Raw genomic sequence first — 24,628 nt, forward strand, 5'->3', positions numbered from 1 at the left:
CACGAACCCGCGTCCCCTGCATCGGCAGGCGGACTCTCAACCACTGCGCCACCAGAGAAGCCCAAGAGAAGTGATTTTTTAGTTAAAATGTCCTTATAAAATCCCTAAGGAGCATGCATTCTCTAACTAGCTTCCAGCCCCAGGACAAGTGACTACAAAGAAAACTAGAGCTGAGTAAAACTAGTCTCAGGCAAGATACACAAATGGAATGGATTTTCTTAGGCATGATCCTTTAACAAAGTCATGTATTGTTAGACTTCTGATGGTGAAGTTATCTTTCTCCCCAGATGGCTCGCAAAAATGTTGGATTTCCAAAATCAAATTCACCGATTACAACGTTGTTCTCCAACCCTTCCAATGATTCCTGTGGGAAACTAGGCTGTAGTCCTACCTTCCCCCTGCTGGGTGGGCTGCCGCCCTGTTCTAGGAATGCCACAAGAATATCTGTCAGCGCTTCACAGACTTCACTGTGCAAAAACAAATGACCTGGGGATCTTGTCAAAATGCAGATTCTGATTCAGTAGTTCTGGGGTGGGCCTGAGACTCTGCATTTCTAACAAGCTCCCGGGTGCTGCTGAAGCTGCTGGATGGGGCCGATCTTTGAGCAGAGGCTGCAAAGCTGTAGAGGTTGCTTGATTGCCGCCATCTCACATTTTCTCCTCCCTGCCCACTCCCTGAGGGCTTCACGCGTCAGGTCCCGCCTACTGTCACTCACCCTTTTTCCTCCCCTTTCCTCCCTTCACAAGAGGAAATGTGCCATTACTATTAACACCTTTGAACAACTACAGATGCCAGTTCATTCATTCAGCAAACACTTATTGAGCCCATACTTTGTGCCAGGCACCCTGCTACCTGTGTGCAAAGATGAATTCCAGTACAAATGAGACAAGGCTACAGGCAAAACAATACCTCTGCTCACTACTTCATTGTCAAAGTCAAAGTACAGTGACTTTCGTTCCACTTTATTTCACATGCATCAAAAGTAGTGGGTGAGATTGTGGTGAAGGTTGCATAACTGTGTTAATCTACTAAAACTAATCAGACTGTATATTTACAAGGGTAAATGTGATGATCTGTAACTTATACCCTCAGTACAAGTAGTAGGTGAGGAAACCTTCCTGTCCTCCATTGCTTAATTGCTTCTCAAGTCCAATCAGCAAGTCACACTTTGTAATGAATAGAGGAATTGTTTGGTCAAGTTGTTTGCACCCGTGTGTTTTCTCCCCGGAACCTGCTATCAGCAGAGATGATGCAGGAGTGGAAAATGTTGGGGGGTGAAACCGTTCCCGGTTTTGCCTTGAGTGAGCTCCAGCTTCTCAGCAGACTTGGGCTGTAGGTCGATAAGCCCAGGTTTCCAAGGTGAACATAAGTGAGCCTTCCAAGGCTGATTGCTAATAATGGAAATGTACGCTTGCTGGGTACACTGTAGCTGGGTCCTGCCACTGGGCAGTGGCCTGTCTGACTCAGCTGTAGCGGGCCTGGATGAAGCCATAAAGAACCTGGCAGGCTGACCTACTGCAGCCGACACCTGATCCAGCCAGTCCTGTGGCTCTTCAGATGGTTGCCAAGTTGGGGCCTGGATCCCCTTCTGAAACATCTCAGGGTTTCAGAAGCCAAGATGGAGAGTTACAACATACTGTTTCCCTCCTCTGCTCCCCAGAGCACCCAGACCATTTTAAACACTGCCATCTGTGCCAGTCTGTGGTTTTAAATTTTCCTCTTATATTTCTGTCTTAGTCAGCTTGGGCCACTATAGCAAAATACCACAGACTGAGTAGCTGAATAACAGACATTTATTTCTCGCAGTGCTGGAGGCTGGGAAGTCCAAGCTTAAAGTGCCAGCAGATTCAGTTCCTAGGGAGAACCCTCTTGCTGGCTTGTAAATGGCCACCTTCTCACTGTACCTTCACATGGTAGAGAGATGAAGAAGACAGCTCTCTGGTCTCTTTCTACAGGGGCACTAATCCCATCATGTGGGTCCCACTCTCATGGCCTAATTTAAACCTTCATTCTTCCTAAAGGCCCCACCTCCAAATCCCATCACATGGAGGTCACATGTGAATTTTGGGGGGGAACACAAACCTTCAGTCCATAACATGTGAACTTTCTCATTCCTATAAAGACTAAGTGATTTTTAAATTCTTTTTTATATTTAAAGAAAAGAGAGCAGGACTCAATGGCACCAGGCCCAGGTTGCCTTTAAGGGACATAGTTTCAGATACGTCAGTAGAGTTCCACCGCATACATGGTCATAGAGTCTTAACGGGAGTTAAGGTCTGTGAAGAGGAAGGAGAGGGAATTTGCCCAAGTGGCCAAAGGAAAACCAGCTGTGTGTAGTGTGGGTGGAAACAGAAGCAGTAGGTGAAAAGAGATCTGAGTATTTGTTAGGAAAACAAAGCCTGAAACATTACGAGAGGTTGCTCGGGAGCAGGTCCATAGCAGGGACATATGAAGGACTTCTGTCCCTTTTCCAGGTCACAGAGACCTGTCTTAATGGGCCGAGGAGGCTGGCGGGGGGGAAACTGAGAGCCAAGTGGAACAGCACACACACACACACACACACACACACACACACACACACACACAAACACACACACACGTGCACGTGGCTTCCCCCTCCCATCCCTTCTGCAACCATTCTCAAGAGAAAAAATCCATTTCAGTTACAGTGCTATCCTGTCCTCCTCTCTTAGCGCATCTCCACCCCCGGTTCTCTTGAACAAGGTCTCAGTCCTCAGGGCTTGACGGTGCTCTCACTTCAGGGCCAGGGCACTGTGTGGGAGGGTGTCTGGGCTGACTGTGAATTCGAGAATAGTGTGCGATCGATTGTCAGAACCACAGGCCTCTGTAACTCCTCAGGACAGAAGCCCAGGGCCCAAGGAGGCGGAAGACCGCGTAATGTGAGTCAGGCCCTAGAGACTGGCCTAGAGTCTTATCTAGGCGGACCCCACCCTGGGGTGGGGTGTTCAGCAGGTCCTCAGAACCTGCTTCCAGGCATCAGACTCAAGATTAGACACCTTCCCAAGCCCGTAGTCCCAATCTCGCCCCCTTAGGAGGAGGAAGCAGGGCCACTGTGACTTCCCCGAGGCAGGCAGCCACACCCAGCCAAGGGAAGTAGAGGGGACTCTGGGGGACAGCCGGAGGATCCAGCCGTGGCTGCTCCTGTCTGCCCTGGGGTGCGCTCCCTGCCCCCGTGGTGCCCTGCTCCTTCGGCCTCAGGCGCCTCCCCACCGGCAGCAGCGGGGCACCCAGGACAGTGCTCCTGGTGGGCTGTCTCCCCCGCTTCGCTCCAGGAGAGGCAGGCCACGCCGCCTGCACAGCACTCCTCCCGCAGCCGCTTGGCCAGGTCCTCACACGCCCGACACCATTTCATCCTCCTAAACCCACTTTACAGATGAAGGAAGTGCGGTTGAAAGAGACCACGATTAGCCCAAGGTCACACAGCAAGTAAGTGGCAAAACCAGGAATTAGACTAGCCTTCCACTGAGACCGGCTGCCCTTGGGATCTGGGGTTTGGTAGAGGTCGGGCTGGGAGGGAGGAAATGCAGGGCACAGCGCTGGAGAAAGCCACTGGGAGGTGCCAGCCAAGGTGGCTCTGACCAGGGGACCCTCACATCCACTGCAGCCCTCCCTGTGGAAAGGCCAGATGTTCCATTGGTGCCCTGTCCCCAAATAATCCTTCCTCAGCTTAAAGGGCCTGGACCACATATATCACTCCAGTCACGGGAGTGACTGGTTTCTCCAGTATCTCTCCTCTCACTCCAGCAGCTGTGTTTTTTCACTGGACCTTAGCTGGAGACTTGCTAAAGTATTACCAGGAAGAAGATGAGAAAGGAAGAATACTACCAATTGGGACTCCAGAGAGAATAGTTCCAACTTGAGACCAAGGCCGTATGCCTGGATTCTAGCCGGAAGGGTCAGGTTCTTTCCTAGGCAGCATTTGTGGTGTTGGGGTTATGAGTGTGGGCTCTCGGGCCCAGTTGCCTGGCTTCACATATTCACTCTGGGACTTCCCTGGTGGCACGGTAGTTAGGAGTCTGCCTGCCACTGCCGGGGACACGGGTTTGATCCCTGGTCCGGGAAGATCCCACATGCCACAGAGCAACTGAGCCTGCGTGCCACAACTACTGAGCCCGCGTGCCACAACTACTGAAGCCCGTGTGCCTAGAGCCTGTGCTCCGCAACAAGGGAAGCCACCACAATGAGAAGCCCGCACACCCCAACAAAGAGTAGCCCCCGCTCACTGCAACTAGAGAAAGCCCGTGTGCAGCAACGAAGACCCAACGCAGCCAAAGATAAAACAATAAGTAAATAAATAAATAATATCTACTCTGCCTTAACTAGCTGTGTGACCTTGGGCTAGTTACCCAACCTTAGTTTCCCCAACTGTAAAATGGGAATAAAATAGTAACTACCTCTCAAAGTTAGTATCAAAAGAGTCAATTCAGAGAGCTTAGAACAGGACTTGGCAAATATGAAATGATTGATGAATATAACATAATGGGGCAAATAGAAACCAGATTGATTTACATAGGAAAGAGACTTAATGTGATTTAAATATAGACATTGTCTGCCCATGACTTGTGTGCCTCTGTAAGGTTTGTACCATAACACACAGTGGGGCTGATGAGACATCAGCCTGGGAGCAACAGGATCCTGGATTTACATCCACCTTTGCTGTTCCCAAAGGTGTATGACTCTGGACAGGGCACTTCATCTCTTTGCATCTTAGTTTCATCAACTATAAAAAAAAAGGGACTGGAATATAAAATCTCTGACATTCCATCATCATTCTTATATAGAACAAATAGTTTCTGCACTCAGACTGGGTCTATCAGGAATAGTAACAATAATAATAATAACAATAAGTGCTCTAGGTTTTAGCTATGTACCAGTACTATTCTAAGCATTTTATATATTTAATTCATTTAATCTTTACAAAAATTTATGAGGTAGGCTATTATCACCATCATGTCACATGTGAAGAAACTAAGGCATGGAAAGCTTAAGTAACTTGCCTAATGTCACAAAGCCAATAAGTAGCAAAGCAGAATTCAGAGGTGAGCACTCCAGCTCCAGAGCCTGTTCGCTCTAGGAAGTACATTTAGTTGCCAGTAACAGAATGGAATTAAGAGTGGCTTAAATAAGATAGAAAATTATTTTTCTCTCATATAAAGCAAGATCAGAGATAGGCATCCCAGAGCTGTGTGGTGGTCACATAAAGTCATCAGAGACCCTGGCTCTTTCCATTCTTTTGCTCTGCTATCCTGGTTATAGTATATCCATCCTCATAGTCACAAAATGGCTGCTAAGGCTCTGGCCATCGCAACCACATCCTAGGCAGGTATCAGGAATAGAAATGAGGAAAGAGCAAAAGGCTACACCCCTTTAAAGAGCTTTCCTAGTGACTTCATCTTATAGCTCATCAGCCGTCCCTATTTATAAGGGAGGCTAGGGAATGTAATTTTCCAGGTGGGTATACCACCTGGAGTTCTGCTACTAAGCAAGAGAGGGAATGGTTGTTGATGAAGCAACTAGCAATTTTTTGGCCATACTGAGGGACTGATATGTGAGCTGTGCTGAAGGAGCATCACAGAGAAGGGAGGGCAAGAGATGCAGAGGGTGAGGGCTGCATGATCACCCTCTCTGTAGAAAAGACACCTTAGATAGAGGACTATGAAAGTTACCCCCAGCAAAACCAGGAACCATGTTCTGGAAGCATAACTTCCTGCCCTTTCTAGTCCCCATCAGTCTGGTTTCTGTAGGACTCTGCTGAAAAATCCCAGCACATCGACTGTAAGAAAATCCTTGTGTTCAGTGAACTTATCAACAAAGGGAGCAGCAAAGGAGGGGGCTGTCTGGAATGGTGGTGTCACTGAGTGAAAGTTGCACAGTTCAGCTGTTTGTGGACCTAATGAAAATGTTACAGATGGGACCATTAAAAAAAATGATTTGCAATGTAGTTATATGATCCTGTATACATTTCCCAAGAGATATGGCTCTTCTCTAGGAGGGAAACATAATGCATGGGTCTCTTTAGTTTATGGATTTAAATTAACACAGTGGAAGTTATTTTAACTTTAATAAGAAAATCTAGAGAATATAATCTAAATGGAAGGAAGAAATACAGAAAATGTCTATGAAACAATTTTCTAAGGTATAAAATTTGTTAAAATATAAAGTTACAAAAAGTCACTCCACCTATTAATATATTTGTCTTTTTTTGTGTGTGTGTGTGGTATGCGGGCCTCTCGCTGTTGTGGCCTCTCCCGTTGCGGAGCACAGGCTCCGGACGCGCAGGCTCAGCAGCCATGGCTCACGGGCCCAGCCGCTCTGTGGCATGTGGGATCTTCCCGGACCGGGGCACGAACACGCGTCCCCTGCATCGGCAGGCGGACTCTCAACCACTGCGCCACCAGGGAAGCCCATATTTGTCTTTTTAAAACACTATATAAAAATTTAAAAAATTTTAAAGTAGTAAAAAAAAGAAAGAATGAGAGCAACCAAACCAAAAAACAAATCCACCAACGATAACAAGCACTAAAAACTATACTAAAAAACAAAAACAAAACACTATATATATCTATAGCTATTATGTCTCTGATAACAAAGATCACAGAGAGTATAGTTGCTTCTTCCAAAGTTTACAGAGTAGCCATCCCCAAGTTAGCAGTTCGCTCCTGCAGGTCTCTTGTCTGCCAGTGTTACAAAACTGGTCCTTGAAGTCTCCTTGAAGAAACTGATTTCATTTTACACATTGTGGTAGCTCATAACTGTTAGTTAAGAGGCAATAAAAAAATAATAAGGGGTGATGTAGGTTTCTCAGGATCAAAGGCTATATACCTCCCCTTCCTACCTCTTCCCTGAAACCTTTGATATGTAACCTTTGGTATCCTACAGTTTGCTTCAATTAATGTCAAACTTAAAAGATAGGTGAAAATCCAGTTAAGGGCATGCTTTTGGCTTCCAGGGTGAATTAAATCAAGCCGTTCTTCTACAGCAGGCTGATTCCATCATGAAGCTATGGCCGTAGGTTTAATGTTGCTTAGGCCAGGTAGCTTTCCCCTGCCCCATAGCTACATGTGTTCAGTGGTAATAGGGAGGATTTGGTAGCAAGGCCTGGGTATCCCCATAACACAATCCAAATCTAGCACCACTATTAAGAAAACAGTTTAGGGCTTCCCTGGTGGCGCAGTGGTTGAGAGTCCGCCTGCCAATGCAGGGGACACGGGTTCGTGCCCCGGTCCGGGAGGATCCCACATGCCACGGAGAGGCTGGGCCTGTGAGCCATGGCCGCTGAGCCTGCGCATCCGGAGCCTGTGCTCCGCAACGGGAGAGGCCACGACAGAGGGAGGCCCGCATACCACAAAAAAAAAAAAAAAAAGAAAAAGGCAAGGCTTCATCATGTTTGAATAACATGGTTTTCTTCTTTAGTGCATACCATACTGCATGGGAGACAGACTGGGGCTGGCTTTGCAGCTTATTGACTTTGTGACATGAAGCGAGTTACTTAAGCTTTCCGTGCCTTAGTTTCTTCACCTGAGGTGTGATGGTGATAATAGCTGACCCCATAAATTTTTGTAAAGATTAAATGAGTTAAATATATAAAATTTGTAAGCACTTCAAACTTGTATGAAATGCAACCTCATTTTCTCCCCACCCTGATATTTGCATCTCAGATGCGGTGAAGCCGTAGAGAAAAACAAGCGTCTCATCACGGCAGACCAAAGGGAGTACCAGCTGGAACTCAAAAAGAACTACAACAAGCTGAGAGAGAACCTCAGGCCAATGATAGAGCGGAAAATTCCAGAACTCTACAAGCCGATATTCAGAGTTGACAGTCATAAGAGGTAAGAAGAGGGCAGGGGAGGCCTCTTCCCAGAGGATAAAGGACAGCGCTTGAGGCCCAGCAATCAGAACTGCAGAACCTCTGGGTGTGGGAGCGGGCCCTGGAATCAGAGAAGCCACCCAAGCGTGATATGCTCTGCTTGCATCCCGCTCCTCTTGTGCCTTCTCCTTGACCTCTCCCGGGCCCCTGCATGCGGCCTCTGCCAACCGTCTTCCCAGGGCCGAATTACTGCCTGTATTTCTTCCGGCACAGCGCGAAGCCATGGCCGCACTTTCCCATATTTACTTACTTACTGAGTTCTCCATGATTGATGTGCTTTTCTAGTGAGTGATTTTCCTCTTTAAAAGGCTAACTGATGTTTCTTACTTCTGTTCTCTCTCCCTCCTTAATTTCAGAGACTCCTTCCACAGATCTAGTTTCAGGAAATGTGAAACCCAGTTGTCACAGGGCAGCTAAGAAAAGCTATCTTCACCCATGAAGACTGGAGGCCCTGTGACCCTGGAGAAGGACCGGCTGGAACTTAAAACAGGACATTTGCCGCACAGGACATGCCACATGCTCCCTGACCAGACAGCACTCTGGAAGCTTTGGGATCCAAGTGACCATGGGAATTACACCCAAATGGGGTCTGAGCAGATCTGGGGCATTTGGGGGATGGAGGTGGTGGAGGATGGTTAATCAGGGGTGCCTGTGTATTTATTAAGCCATGTTTTTTCGCTTAATTGTGCAAAACAAAGCATAAACAGCATCTCCTGCTGAGTGGTCAGGAACTGATGGCTTCCTCCCGCCTGTATTTGAATTTAACCTGAATTTAGATAAACCCTAATTGCCCAAGGGAAAATGGACTAGTTGTCCACCAACCTATTCAGAGTGAACTTCTCTCCTCCCCTCTTTATGGGAAAGGAGGGTGACCTTGCTGGAGTACAAAACATGTCCAATAAAACTGTGAGGGGAGGCCTTACTAGAAATCAGAAGATCATGAAGGCGGGAAATCTGGGGATCAATTAATTATTTGTGAACTTGTTACCCTTTTGGTAACGGTGGACTAATTGTTGTATAGTTATTTTTGCTTTATTGTTCTGTTAGGTGGTTAATTTAACATGCATTTATAGAGGAGCACACTCGAAGCACTGAGTTAGGAGATACATGGTACTCTGAGTGACCCGCCCAAAGTTGCAGATGCTGCAGTTACTTAAATTGAAACAATTCTCCTCTAAAGCTTTGCGTTTTTTCTTATGCTCGCTCTTTTTTCTCATCCTCTCTGGGACCAAGTTTATTTTTATAAAAGGATAATATTTCTACTTTCATTTCTGAACATTTTGCTGTCCGTCAGCATGTGTACATCAACTAAAGAATATATTCAGGATTCTTTGGACAGTGTACTTTAGGAGAAAGATGAACAAAGTTATTATTTGAGAATTAAATTATATATTTTTAAATATGACTGATTACCTTGACTGGTACTAAAAATGTAATAAGAATTGCAAGCAAAATGTTTCCGTTTGCAACTCGTGTTTTTTATTTCGACAACTCATGACTCTTTTGTAAAGCATTTCAGAGAAGAAGAAAGATGCGTGATCATGGCCTTGGTCAAACAGTGCTATCCAGGGTCACCCCTCATATATAATATTTAATCTTGGTGGTCATAAGAGAGAATTTAATTTGGATATTCCAGAACTTTTTGTTTACACCATCAGGTATGCATTAATTTATATTTCGAAAGAGGACTGTTTTGTTTTTAAATTACTAAAGCTTACTAGTTTAAGGGGCAAACTTTGTTTTTTAGGCATTTGGGGCAGAACTCTTTCTAAAGTATATGATATGTTTGTTTTCTTAAATGAGTACGCATGACATATTTTAACTCCATATGTTGTTCAGTATCTTCTGTGTGGGAGACACTGGGTGAGACCAAGGTCAAACGACATTGTCACTGCCCTCCAAAGCCTCTTAGTTAAGTGAGGAAGAGCATTTGTATGGCTGTAGCCATAATACACAGCAGACTAGAACAGACCCTGTGGAAGGTAACCTTTCCTGAGTGACTCCAGGGTGGCCATTATTATCAACACCTATTATATTTTGCCTTCACACAATAAGCCTTAGGTGGTAAGTAATGTAGGCCTGGCTTTTAACTCTAAAAGCCCTAATAATCCTATGACCTAAAATATTCCGGATTAAATGTCCCCTGCTTTTAGATACGTGTTGTCACTTTTGATTTCAGTCTCTCTTATACCACAGTGGGTACCACTTGCTTCACAAGTGCAAGGGCTGTGTCCACTGTTGCATTCCTATCCCCTAGCCCAGAACTCAACACACAGAAGACATTTAATAAGCATAAGCTGAATAATTAAATGAATGAATGAGCGTGAGTAGGCCTGCTTCTAGGCCAGCACTGTGCAGTAGAAATATAATACAAGCCACATATTGTCATTTTAAATTTTCTAGTAGGCACATTAAAAAAAAAAAATCGGGAAAAGAAACAGGTGACAGTAATTTTAATAATACATTTCATTTAACCCAATATATACAAAATATTATCAATTCAACATGTAATTAATATGAAAAAGTATTAGTGAGGTATTTTACATTCTTTTTTTCACACACTGTCTTCAAAATCTGTGTGTATGTGTTTTCTATTTAGAGATTTTACACTTTACACTTAATTAAGTCCAGCCACATTTCAGGTGTTCAATAGCCACATGTGGCTAGTGGCTACTGTATTGGGTGGTACAATTCTAGAAGCTTGCAACTTTTATAACGTGATGCCTCTGATCTGTGGGCTCTGACCAGTGTAGGAAGAATACTGTCTAGAGTAAGAAAGACAGAATTCTGACTGAGAGCCCATGGGCTTACCTAGAAGTGAAGCTGGTGGAGTTGGCAAGTGTGGACTGGTCAACACTGGTTTAGCTCATACTCTTTCTAGGCTAACCCTGGCTCTTTTCTCAATTCCAGATAGTTTAGTTGTTCTTTACATAAGAGTTATAAATGAAGTGGAGGCATTGCTGCACTTACATAAGTAACGGCATAAACAAAGAACTTGGCATTCGTCCCCTGATTATGTATCCTAAATACAGGGTTAAGAAAGAAGCATTTCAAACATTGCTAAGAGTACAGCACATGAGGCCTTTTGAATCCTGAAGATTGGAGAAACCTCTCTGCCATGGTAGGCCTCTTGATTTTACTTTGGAAAACTCTTCAATGAAAGTTTATGGGAGAAATCTTCTGATTAGCTTCCTGCTTCTTTTCCTTTAGCAAGATCAAGGGTGCAACTGTCACCAGCTCTTAAGAATCTCATGAAAGTGAAACATGAATATACTGCATAGACCTGTTTGGGTTTGACATGCCACACATTGTCTTAGGCTCCATAATTCTATTCAGTAAGAAGTCCTTTCCATGACAATAGATTAGTTGTAAAACAAAAAACTTTTAGAGCTGTCACTGGTAATTGTCGTTTGCAAGTATGTTTTCAAACACAGGGAGCTTTTGTTTTGCTTTGAATGTATTTTTAAATGCTTGTTATCTCAAATGTTGTAAAGCTGCTATTGACTAAGTATCATTTAAAAAAAAACACTAAAACTAAAGGTTCTATTATATTCCAGAATGCTGGGTATGTCCACAGTGTTTCCCAACCTTTTTCACATTCTGGGTATAAATGTTATCTATTGAGGCATAACAAATAGCCCCCAAACTCATTAGCTTAACACAACAATAAACAATATCTCACCCAGTTCCTGTGGATTAGGATTAGTTTAGTTGGGCAGTCTGATTTAGGGTCTTGCATGAGGTTGCAATCAAGATATTGGCCAAAGCTGCCATCATCTGAAGGCTTGACTGAAGCTGGAGGATTCTATTCCAAGGTGGCTCATTCATAACATTGGAAAGTTGGTGCTGGTCATTGATGGGAGGCCTCAGTTCTGCTTGTGGACCTCAGCCCCTACTGCATGAGTGCTTGCTGACTTCCCCTTTGATGAGCAGTTCAAGAGAAGCAAGGCAAATGTGGCAGTGTCTTTTTATGACCTAGCCTCAGAAGTCATACTCTCTCTTGTCTGCCATATTCTATTTTTCAGAAGCAAGTCACTAAGTTCAGTCCACATTCAAGGAGAGGAGAAGTAGGCTCTACCTTTGGAATGGAGGAGTGTTAAAGAATTTTTGAACACATTTTAAAATCACCATAATGGGGCACGTTAAAATTTTGCATTTGTTGTCTCACTGGGATAAATGGACAAAGCTACTTGCTTCTAGAGATGACCAGCCCTGGCACTCTGGCTGCCCTGAGTCCCTCCCAAAGGCTAGGGCCATCAAGCTCAAGTAATATCTATAAGCAAGCTCACAGGTGCACCATGGCACACCATTTGGGAAGCCTTAGCCTAAGGGTAGTTCTTAGTTGGCAATCTTTTGTAAGGAACAGAAAACCAAACTCAAATTAGTGTTTTCAAAGGGGGTAGTGGAGTCAATTGGCTCACTTAACAGATTAACCCAGAGGTAGAATTGGTTCAGACCCAGCTGCATTCAGGGCCTACCCACCATGTCCTGGGCCCATTTTTCTTCTCTGCTTTCTCTTGTTTGGCTCTGTCCCCAGGCTTTCAATAGTGGTCCCGGGAAATTCCAGGCTCATCCGTCATGACAGAGGCAATCCTGAGCCTCACAACTTCATACCACCAAGCTCCACAAAGAAAAAAGATTCTGTGTTCCAGAATTCCCAGGCAAATTCTTTGGGTTCACTCTGATTGGAATGGCTCAGGCTAAACAAGGTTCTCCCCTCTAAGGAGAAGCAGGATGGATATCAACTCAAACCACAGGGCTAGCGATAGAGGGGCCGGTGGTTCCCCAGGGAACCAGGAAGAAAGGGAAAAAGAAGCGTAACAAACCATGGGGGCTCCCTGCAGAACATTGCTTTAAAGTAAATGCATTCAGAAGAAGGAACTTCTATGGAGATCAGGATTACAGTTTATTTCATATCATGTTCACAAAGAGTGGGGACTGGGACATATGGGAGTGGGAGGTTTTGCTGTACCAGTAATACATCCTCTGGAGTGTCTTGTCAAGAATGACACAAATGATCAGGAATCAGAACTCAGCTGGAAAAGTGAGAGCAACAGGGAAAGAGAATAAGTTATGGTAGGTTTGAGTGGAAAAAGTCAAGCATCAAAATTGTGTCTCTCATCATGGTATCCTCAGGTCCTGGGCCATAGTGGGCACTCAATGAATGTTTGTAAATGACCGAAGTACTGAATGAAGGTGGCCATCAGTGATGACTTCTGTCAGACTGTTCCTCTTCTGTATCTCTCGGCTAAAAGCACCTAACAGAGGACAGACAATTAAGGTCAACTAGCCCCGGAGGAATGGCCTTCTATTCCTTCTTGACTTTACCTATTATGAATGCATGGGCAAGAATTAAGAGGATTTTTTCCCCCTTTTCTGCTGTTTTCCCTTGAATCACCCTAGACCTTATCCTTAATAAGAATCACAGAGCCTGATTAAAAAGCCAAAGTTCTGATGGTCACTACATTTTCTGCCATGGGATTACCGAAGGAAATGTAGCATAGCCTTGGTTGAAAACTGTTTGGAGAGCTGTCCACGTTCCTGATCCTTAAGGCCTTGATGCTGCAGCACATCTTGTGGGAGCAGTGCTCTCTGGAATGATGCTACTGGGTCCAACCCAGTTCCTGGTCTGATGATGATCTTTGTGGCATTAGCTCGGCAGCTAAATGGCTTTCACCTTTACTATTTTCCCCACACGTTTGGAAGATGGCAAATCACTGGTATCCAGGATAAGGGAGTGATTAGCAAGGTGGTAGAGCTCTAAAGGTTACAGCTGAGAAATCAGCTCTCTTGTCCCTTATCATTTCCTTTATGCAACAAGAGAACATGACATGGATGAACAAATTGTTCTGTTATCCAACAGGATTATCAGGGTAATTAGTAAGATTTAAAAAAAAAACAAAAACCAAAGACTATGTGACTGCCAAAAGTTTCTAGACCAAGGATCAGAAGTCCTGGTTTCTTATTCTTCTATTGTACTTTCTAGTCCTGCAACTGTGCCCAAGTCACTCTACCTCTCTGAGCTTCAGGTTTTTTCACTGCAGAATAGGGATGAGTTGCTCCATCTTCTCCCAACCTGCTGAGGAAATCCAATGAGACAATTACTGCATGGAGCATGTTTTGGAAACTCGAAAGTGCTGCCCCAAATGTAAGGAAACACTATTCACAATTGACACCTCCAGAAAGTTTAGCCAGAACCCCACACGTTGTATTCACTGCTGGCAACATTTATCAAAAACAGGCCAAAGGTGCAGGCAGTACAGAGGCCTGATTTATCAGAAAATAAATGCCTGGTCTATTCAACTTGCAGTGTCAGTTTCCATGCTCTGGCCAAGGGCAAAAGCAAGGGCCTTCAGGGTAGAAGAAAGGGAATCGGTGGAACGGGAGGGCACACAGGGGCGCCTGGAAAGCCAATCTGACCTGGCTTCCCTTCTCCTCTAGTGCAGCTTGTCTCCAGTGCATTCCTCTAGAAGGTAAATACACGGATTCCAACAGCACCTGTGTCCCCTGCCTGTAAATGCTCCCGGAGGGTATCAAAGCACACCGACTTCCACTTGAAACAAAGCTACTGAGCGGCAAGTTTCCCTTATAGTAAGAAAGAAGAAAAAGAGGACTTGGCAGCCAGGACGGATCTGGAATAACTACGCTGACGTTGCTCGTTGAGAAGCCCAGGGTCTGTCTGTCCGCCTGCTCCATCCACTCCATCGGCTCCAGCTTTGCAGCAGGGACGCGAATGTCTCCAGATGCATATCAAGCAAAAAGTTTCTTAAAAGGATTGCGTGGAGCCCAGAAATTGATTAGGAAACTCAATGGTCGTAACCCACCGAGAACTGAGTACAGGACGCCCCAGCAAATTTCCCAATTTAAAAGCGGCTTAGTGAAATCAAGCAACCCGCCACGCCCACGCCCCCCACCCCCGGGTGGGAGGGGGGAGGGTGGATAATGCGTGGTTAATGCGCATGCGCGCGCCTGAGTTTTTTTTGTGTGTGTGTTTGTTTGTTTTGTTTTTTGTTTTTTTTTGTTTTTTGGCGTCATGAGCAGAAAGGTGCTTCAGTCTGGCGGTGAGTAGCCGGAAGTTGGGAAAGGGAGATGCTGCACGGCGTCAAGGAGGGATTCGGGGAGGCTCGGGCGCTGGTCCTCTAGGGCCAAATTACATCCCCATAGGCCCAGACATGGTCTTGTTCATAATTATTGGCCCTTCGTAAATAGCTGATAAATAAAGACAAGCATCCCATCAGGTTGTATGGCCCACCTTACCCACAGCCCCTTGTTGAGAGCCCACCCAGCCTACAGCCCCGGGAAGGGACAGTTGTCTCTTCTGGGTGACCAGGTTCCTGTTGCTCTCCCCAGACCATGGCTGACTCACCGAGAAAACCAATGTGATCCCTGAGAGGCAAGGCATAGCCTCAGGCTCTGAGATCCTAATTCTCATTTCCACCTTCCTAAAGTGTGGCTACCCTTCTTTCTGGGAGATTTCTGACTCTCTACTGTCAATCCCTCTTTTTATGAGGAAGCTTAAGTGGGTTTCTGCTTCTTAGCACCAAACAAGCTCTGTCAGGACCTGACTGCTCATGGGAATGCTGGAAGAAGGAAACGGCGGTGAGGTGGATGGCCGCAGAGACTTTCCTCCTCCTCCTCCCCTTGAGTCAGCATGGCCTTGTGACTTGCTTTGGCCCATGGACTGCAGTGAAGTGATACTGTGTGAGTCCTGGCCTAGGTCTTAAGAAGCTTTCCAGCTTCCTCTTTCACCCTCTTGGAGCTGGGAGCCTTTGGGGAAAGAGATGTGGCTACAAGTACTGGCTACATAATTTGCAGGACCCAGTGTAAAAATGAAAATGCAGTGTCTCTTATTTTAAAAGTATTAAGAATTTCAACGCAGTGGCAGTGGTAACAGAGCATTAAACCAAGCAGGCGCCCTTCTGGGTATGGGGCCCTGTGTGACTACACGTGTTGCATCCTATGAAGCCGGCCCTGCTGACCACTGTGATGGAGTGACCTCACGGAAAGAGAGGACCCTGGCCAGGTGCTAGCTGTTCTAGCCATCCTAGCAAAGGTGCCTGATATGGGAGTGAAGCCATATTGGATATCTGAGACCAACTGAGCCTCCTGAGGGGGTGCAGGAGTGCATTAGTGACTCCAGGTGAGCCCAACCCTGATGGCTGAACCATAGCAAATACCTGGCTGTTATTCAAGTAAGTTAGCTAAAGCTCTCATGGCAAATGGGCATGCATAGTCCTTAGGGCCACTTCCTCAGGATGGTTTGTTATACAGTAATACATACTGAAACAGGAAGAAAGAGAATTCACAGTGACTGAACACCTGCTGTGCTCCAGGTCCTATGCTGGTGTGTTTTGTGTGCTGGCTCAGCTGATCCATAAAATAATCTGGGCTGTGATTCCTGTTGACAGGAGAGGCTACTGCAGTTCCATGGGCAAGGGATTGGCCCCCCTGCCTCACAGTCAGTAAATGACAGAGGCAGAATTTGAACCTGAGTCTGAGTGGTTCCAAGATCTGTATACTATCCCTACAATGAAACAAAGACAGGGAAAGTGTATGGACCTCAGAGACTTTTGGGTAGGGATCTGATGCAGACTTCCCCAAGTTTCCTCACAAATCCCACAGTTGAAATGTTAGGGAAATGATCACATGTGAAAGACCCCTAATGAGACACTATCACATCACAGCTCTATCTTTTATTGTAATTCTTGTGGTCCTTGGTGAACTTAGAAGTACCCTAAAATGAGGCTTACTCTGGTTTTCTGATAGGGATGATACTAAGAAAATTTGATGTGGTTAGCTAGGGGTAGTCACCACTTATTTATATGTATATTATCCCCCAACAAACCTCAGGCATCTGTGGTCATCTGAGAATGATCTGGGAATGTGTCCAGACAATGAACTTACATCTGAAGGAACAAGAGTTAATTTCAACATTCAGTTAAGCCAGAGTTAATTAAGAAGCTGAAACAGTTGTCCCTATACGATGGCATCTAACAAAAAAAAGACTTTCTATTTATATTATACACTGTTTTGAATTTTCTTTGCTGAGCCTTCTTGAGTGTTATCAAGGGGTGAGTGAGTGTGTAGGTAGGTGCCTGACTGTCTGTCTGCCTCTGGGTGGTGAACTCATCATGCTAGGTCAGCCATGAGATCAAGATTAAATGCTAAATCAGCCTTAAGTGACATAGCGACATTCCCTAGCACAAAGGAGAGCAGTGTGGGCTAGTGTTTATGAGTACAGCTCTACAATCAAAGACACTGAGGTTCAATTCCTAGTCCTGCCTCTTACTCATTAGTGATTGCAGTGGACTGAATGTTTGTGTCCCCCCCAAATTCATGCATTGAAACCCTAACCCCTAATGTAATAATATTCGGAGGTGGGGCATTTGGGAGCTGATTAGATCATGAGGGTGAAGCTGTCACGAATGGGATCAGTATCCTTATAAAAGGGGCCCCAGAGAGCTCTCTCACTGTCTTTCAGTAGTGTGAGGGTACAGTGAGAATAGGCAATCTGCAACCGGAAGAGAGTCCTCATCAAACAGAGTCTGTCCTGAACCTTGATAGCAGACTTCTAGCCTCCAAATTGTGAGAAACCAATCTCTGTTGTTTATAAGCTACCCAGTCTATGGTACTTTGGTATAGTAGCCTGAATGGTCTAAGATAGAGATGTGGGGCAAATTGATGAACTTTGTAAGCCTTAGTTCTCACCTGTCTAGAAAATGAGATGTGTGAGGACTAAATGAGATAAGATAACCCATGTGACACATTCAACAAGGTGCCAGGCCTAGAACGAGGGCGTCATACATTTCAGCTGTTGTTTTATTTGCTGAGCAAAAGAAGGTAGATGGTCATTCTTTGACTCCTCCTCCCTTTTCCCCGATGTCCTTTCTCTAAAAGTGTATGTGTGTAATATTTATGTCTTGCCCACATTCTCCATCAGCTGCATTTTGTTGTCCCCCTTGCTACCCTTCCCCCCTTTCTCCCTCTATCGCCACATTCCTTCAGCTTCCTGCCCTGAATTGGGGTTGAGCACAGGAGAGATCAGAGGAGGACAAAAGGTAGAGAGACATTGGTGTTCGGGGGGAAATGCAGCACTCTGGGGCTGTCTAGACTTTCCCAACTCTGAGGATGTCATTTCCCCAGGATTCCTAATATTAGGAGAAACCTCAGCAACCATTTGATGATTTCCAAACCCCTCATTTTATTTATTTTTCTTTTTAAATTTTTTTCTTTTCTGTTCTATTTTGTCATTTTTGGCTGTGTCGGGTCTGTTGTGGCACGCTGGATCTTTGTTGCAACATGCGGGCTCTTCGTTGCGGTGTGTGGGCTTCTCTCTAGTTGCGACTCACAGGCTTCCGAGCGCGTGGGTTCTGTAGTTGTGGCGCGTGGACACCAGAGCATGTGGGCTCTGTAGTTTGCGGCACACGGGCTCTCTAGTTGAGGCGTGTGGGCTCAGTAGTTGGCGCTTACGGGTTTAGTTTCCCCACGGCATGTGGGATCTTAGTTCCCCGACCACGGGTCAAACCTGCATCCCCTGCATTGGAAGGTGAATTCTTTACCACTGGACCACCAGGGAAGTCCCCAAACCCCTCATTTTATGTATGAGGAAACTAAACCATAAAGAGGACCTTCCGTGGCCTCCCCACATTGTTGGCCAAGCTTGAGCAAGAGCCCAGGTCTCTCGGATTCCTAGCCAAAAGAAAAGGAGAAGGCCAACCGCATGTTCCCAACTCAACCAGGACCTTCTGCCTTCCCAAAGTACTTCACCTACTTTCTTGCTCAGCTGTGGAAATATCAAATTGTACCAACATTTTGACCACGATGGACTTTCATCTGTATATACTAAGATGCTCATCTCCTGGGACATCAATAGAAATAATATTAATAAATAATAACTGTTGCCTTCCTTTTGAGAGCTTACTATTTTCTAAGCAGTGTGTTAAGGACCAACTTATTTAATGGATTTTTTTCTTTTTTGTCTTTTTAAGTTTTACATTTGCTGTATTGGAATAAATGCTTGACTTTTGAGCCAAAGAAAGCAAAAGCAAAAAAGATAGAAATGTATTTTCTAAAGGTTTTTTTCCCGCAAATTAGCTCTGTTACGTTGTACAAGCCACCTTTCTAAGCCCCAATTTCTCATCTCTTCAGTGGAGATATGAACAACTATAGGGTTATTGGCTAACACTAAGCATTCAATAAACAATAATTAGTATTATTCCATTTTGCAATTTGGTCAGGGGTTGTTAGGGAGTTTGGGTGATAGGTAAAAAGGTACAAGACATCATGGAAAGTCTGAAAAAAATGTAATAGGGATAATATATTTAAAATATATTATTCTCTTTTATACTCTGCGAATGACTTTTCCCCTGATCAATTGGTGGTATCTCTATGCCTTGGGGAGGTTTGAGATTTTTATAGCAGGAATGCAAAAAGAAAAAAATGTGCACATCCAGCTTTTGACTTTCAAATTTCAGCTTCTAGGAAAACAGTCTTTAGAAGTCAGAGGTTGTAGAAAAAGAAAAGGATTTTATAAATTCCTATCACTCCCATTAACATATCAAAGGTCAGAAGATCAGACCTGAGCTCTAAGCCAAGGGTACAGAGAACTGAGGTTTGACATAAGGGGTGTCCTTGCTGCACAGAAAAAATGGGTTGTTTTACCTTTCCAAACTAAGAGAGTGCTATCAGAAGACAAGACAGAGGTTGGAGGAGAAAAAATGACTCATGCGTATCTTGGCTTCTCCATTCAAGGCTGAGATCATGGGTGGTAGATAAACTGAGGGAAAGGAGCCCTGAAAGGACAGGGAAACTGTATCCTGCTCCTCATGAGACATAGCCAAGGTTCTGTCACACAAGTGACAGTGTTGGCCCCTGCCAACACGTACAAAGGAGGAGAATGAAAGTACAGCATGGGCCTTTCAGCATTCAGAGGGTGCCAAGATGCAACTTTCTCCAGTTGTCCCACGTTGGGGTCATCAGACACCAGTCGCTTCCACTGTGCTGCCAAGTTCGACCTCCGCGAGATCAAAGTCATAAACCTGGAGTGCACTGATGGGGACGTTGTTGCCACATCTGCCCTGGAACCCAAGAGTGGCCCCCTGGGTCTGTCTCCAAAAACTGTAGGTAAAGACATTGCCAAGGCAGCCAGTACCTGGAAGGGTCTGAGGATTACAGTGAAACTGACCGTTCAGAACAGACAGTCCAGACCAAGGTGGTACCTTCTGCCTCTTCCCTGATCATCAAAGCCCTCAAGGGACCATGAGGGACAGAAAGAAGCAGAAAAACATTAAGCACAGTGGAAACAGTACTTCAGATGGAATTGTCAACATTGCCAGACAGATGTAGTACCAATCGTTAGCCAAAGAACTCTCTGGAACCATTAAGGAGATCCAGGGGCCTGCTGTGTTGATGGCCACCACACTCATGGCATCATAGATAACCTCAACAGTGGTACAGTGGAATGCCCAGCTAGTTAAGGCTGCAAAGGGAGCTATTTCAATAAAGGATCATTCGACAACTAAAACAACACCACTACAGCATGGTTATCAGGCAGAGGGTCTGCATGAGTGCTCCTGGGCCTCTTCAGCCCCAGAGTGGCCGAAGAGGGACCAAGACATCTCCACACATCCTCCAGAGTGTGGGTACAGCTGAGTTGAGAGTTGGCTGCCATAGTAAGGGATGGGCTGGCTGACTAACCTAAGCCAGTGACCAGATGAGGGATGTGGCTGAGACACAGGGTGATCTGCAGGGCCACCAAAGCCAAGGTAGGGGCAATGTCAACGGAAGAAAAACACACAACCTAAAAGTTGCAAGTTATGCTTTATTCAGGGACCTTACTGAAGACTGTAGCCCAGGAGATAGCCTCTCAGATAGCTCTGAGGAACTACTCTGAAGAGGTAAGGGAGGAGCCAGGATATATAGGAGTTTATGCTGAAAAAAAAAAAAAAAACAAAACAAACAAAAAAACATGTAGTTGAACATTAAAAGATTACTGCTAATCACAAAAAAATGACCTCTCACGTTAATGATGTTAGTGCTTTTCTATGGGAAGATGGAAGAGTCTGGGCTCATGAAATTATTCCTCAGATGTGCATCTTAACTATCTAGAACCAGTACCCTGTTTTTCTCCATCCTGAATTCCCCCCAGGGTGCACCGTCAGGGAGGCTGAAGTGGCTGATGACTTGATGGCCTGGAAACATGTGTTGTTCACTGGAATAGCAGGCAACATTCTTTGTTTACTGAAATGACAGGCAACATTTTTTTGTCTGCAGCTGGGAGCAAGTCACAAGGGAAGACCCTCCAGCTCTGACTGAGCTAGAAAGAGCCACAGTTTCCCCAAGCACAGAGGTTAATAGTGCAACCAGCCAGGTACCCAGAGACATTGCTAAAAACGTCAGCACCAACAGTCTTAGCTCAGGCTGCCATAACAAAAGATCACAGACTGGGTGGCTTGCATAGCAGATATTTATTTTCTCACAGTTCTAGAGTTGGGAAGAACCAGCTGATTGGGTTCTTGGTGAGAGCTCTCCTCCAGGCTTGTAGACAGCAAACTTCTTGCTGTGTATTCACATGGCCTTTCCTTGTTTCTGTGCATGCAGAGAGAGAGTGAATGAGTTCTCTCTTCTTTTTCTTATAAGGCCACTAATCCCATGATTGGTGGGATTAGCCACACCCGTGTGACCTCAGCTAACCCTAATTACCTTTCAAAGGCTCCATGTCACATACCATCACATTGTGGGAGTTAGGTCTTCAACCTATGAATTTGGGGTAGGGGGCACAAATATTCAGTCCATGACACCAACCCTGATAACAGGTGTACAAATCTAAAGCTCACTCTCTCCTATTGCCTCAAGCACCTGCCTCTGCAATGAACCAAGGCACCATATTGGAAAGGAGGGCAGGAAACAATACAAGATTAGCCATTTACCTAAAAACAAAAACAAAGCAACTCTTTTAAACTAAAACCTTTTTCCTCTCCAGAGAGACTAAGATAGAGTTAATGGTCAGTGTGAAGGAAGTTGATGAGGAAGATTTGGTCAGTTTTAGAAAACAAATAAGCCACATTTAACTTTGCATACTGAACGTAGTTTGATAAATTTTTTACCCCATTATATGGAGGAAAAAAAAATCACCCATAACTCTACCATGCTAAACATTCATTACATCTTTAAGGTACTTCTTTTCCACTTATTTTGCACGTGAATGATTAAATAGCTGTAATGATATCATTCATATAATTTTATATGGTGCTGTTTGTAAAATTCATCAAAATCACTTCCCATGCTGCTGTGTGGTCCTCCTAATCATCAATGTTAATGAATGCATAAGCTGTTAGTTAAAACCCTTGCAGTTGCAAATAACAGGAAGCCAACTCCAACTAGCATAAGGAAAAGGAAAATTTAATGGGAAAATAGTGGGATTGCTCACTGAACTGCAAGAACCAGGCAGCCCTGAGGACTTAAGTGTTAAGGGCCAGGGGCTTGATGTCACCAGAGTTCTCTGCTGTTCCTTCTCCTTCCAGACTTCTCCACATGATGGGGGCCATGCCACCTGCAAATGTGGGCCTCAATCACACAACTCTCTGCCAGAAAGGGACAAAGTCTTTTCAACAGAAAAATCTCAGGGAAAACCTTTGACCTGGATTAGATCATGTGTGTATCATGGACCAATCACTGTGATGAAAAAGAAGGGACGCAGGGGCCCTTTCTGAGTTTGATTTTCCACTCCTTTAGTGGGGAAAAGGGAGAAGGTGGAATCTGTTCTTAGAAGAAGGGTAATTAATATCTCCAACACATAAATAATTTAAACAGCCTATTGTTTTAACATTTAGATTGTTTCTAATTAGTTTCCTGTTTGAAATCGCGCTAGTTAAAATTATTTGCGTGTAGACGCCCTTTTCTTTGGGATTTTTTGCTTGCACAAGAATGGAATTCAAGTGTGCCAGGAGGCTAGACACATAAATACATTTCCATTGGCTACATTTTCCAAGTGGGAAGGAGAGGCTTAAGGTGATTCAGCTACTAAGTGATACTGACTTGAAAGCTTGCTTCCTGATTAAGATCAATGGATCAGTACAAATTGCAAAGGACAATACTTTCTAAAAGCTACACAGGATAAAACCATATTAGATTTTTGTGATGACTACAGTTGAAGGAAAAGAGAAAAATCCTAATAGTCTTCCATTTCCCCTAGTGTAGCAACTCTTTTCTTCCTGACCTTTGGCTCTCCCACAAGGAAGTTCATGACGACATTGTTTTCAGAAGCCAATACCATGTCCTCCTGTCTCTACTTGCAAGAAAATAACTGGGCTTCTAGTAAGTATAATTGGTGTTAACAGTGATTTATTATACACCTAGTTCTCCAGATGGCCCTTCATGTAGAAATTTATTTTTCCTGAAAACAGAAAAATATGGAATTTCTTCCTGCTCATCAGGTTATAACAAGTCTACAATCCACTCTGTCAAAAACTAGAACCAAAAATTTTGACAGAGTTCCCTTAAGACAGAGAGATACAGAAAAAAACACATTCCATCTGGTAAATAATTGCTGGGGTTGCATTCCTGTGCATTCAGGCAGGAGCTAACCTCTGTGCAGCATGAGGCCTTGAAAACCTCTTGGCCTAACAGGGCCACAGGAGGTAAGATCTACTTAGATCTATCCCATCCTCAGATTGCAGCCTCTGGGGTGCTGGTGCAGCCTAGACTTTCAGCTCACCCACAGTCATGAGCTAGACATATGATTATTGAGAAAGTTCCCTCTTAAGTACAAAAGTTTGGACAGACACAAAAAGCCAGTATTCTACAAGAGTGAAGAGGGATATTTACCAAGGTCATTTTAAGGTGACCAGGGTTGCAGAACAAAGTTAAATGTAGTTGGTAAGTTACCTGTCAGCTTCCTGAAAAACAAGCTGGAAAATGTATCTAAAAGGCTATATCAGTCTGGTGATTGAACGCTGGGGAATGGGAAAAGCATTCAGCAGTAAACAGTGAGCTATCAAAAGGATTTAAAGTAGTTAATTTGTAGCAGGTTAAATTCAGGTGGCTACTCTAGTAATGATTTTTATTCGGGAAGAATTCTGGAAGCATAGGCAGGAGAGCCACATATTAGGGATGTTGTGGGCAAGAAGGTCCAAGAATCTGGGGAGATCTGGGCTCAGATTAGGGGTTACAGGCTCACATGCCTTTAGGGATCAGGCTGATAAATTGTGTGAAATGTTAAAGCACTGGCCTGGCCAAATAACACATATCTGTAGGGTTTAGCCTGTGGGTCAAGAGGACAGGTTGCTACTCCTGGACTAAAACATCTTTGAGCCTTCTTTGACTTCTGGGTTTTGTTTTATGTGGAAAGAATGCCCTTTTATCTATTAAGAGCCAAACACTTGTGTTAACCTTTGTGGTAAGAGGAGAAGGGGTTGCCTAGTAGTATAAAACATGGTCTCCAACCTCTAGAACTCAAAAATATTTTAAAACAAGATATGCTCATACAAAGGCAACTAACCATTCCAGGCAAAATTACGTAAAGTCCTATAGCCACTCGGGGGAAGTATTGCTAACTTTCATCTAGATTGGTCCTCAAAGAGGCACAGAATAGCCAAGGCTTGATTTGGGCATAAAAGGATAAACCAGGGCTTCCCTGGTGGCGCAGTGGTTGAGAATCCGCCTGCCGATGCAGGGGACACGGGTTCGTGCCCCGGTCCGGGAGGATCCCACGTGCCGCGGAGCGGCTGGGCCCGTGAGCCA

The 24,628-nt window shown here is 44.6% G+C and overlaps 1 protein-coding gene and 1 pseudogene across 3 annotated transcripts in view; both read left to right on the forward strand.

Annotated features, from left to right (window-relative positions):
* DOCK8 (dedicator of cytokinesis 8) overlaps positions 1-11,276 on the forward strand; it is a 227,161-nt gene extending 215,885 nt beyond the window's left edge. For 2 of the 3 annotated variants that reach the window (XM_024126730.3, XM_007129204.3), the window contains 2 exons: positions 7,680-7,850; positions 8,245-11,276. In XM_024126730.3, the coding sequence (XP_023982498.1) occupies positions 7,680-7,850; positions 8,245-8,305 (232 nt within the window). In that variant the 3' untranslated portion in view covers positions 8,306-11,276. The remainder of the gene's footprint in view (positions 1-7,679; positions 7,851-8,244) is intronic. The other variant, XR_008618228.1, reaches the window with a different exon arrangement.
* An 8,508-nt stretch (positions 11,277-19,784) lies between these two features.
* LOC102985530 (60S ribosomal protein L12-like) lies at positions 19,785-20,804 on the forward strand (annotated as a pseudogene).
* Positions 20,805-24,628: the final 3,824 nt, after the last annotated feature.

This window comes from Physeter macrocephalus, chromosome 9 (genome assembly GCF_002837175.3).
Source record: "Physeter macrocephalus isolate SW-GA chromosome 9, ASM283717v5, whole genome shotgun sequence".
In the NCBI taxonomy this organism is placed as follows: domain Eukaryota; kingdom Metazoa; phylum Chordata; class Mammalia; order Artiodactyla; family Physeteridae; genus Physeter; species Physeter macrocephalus.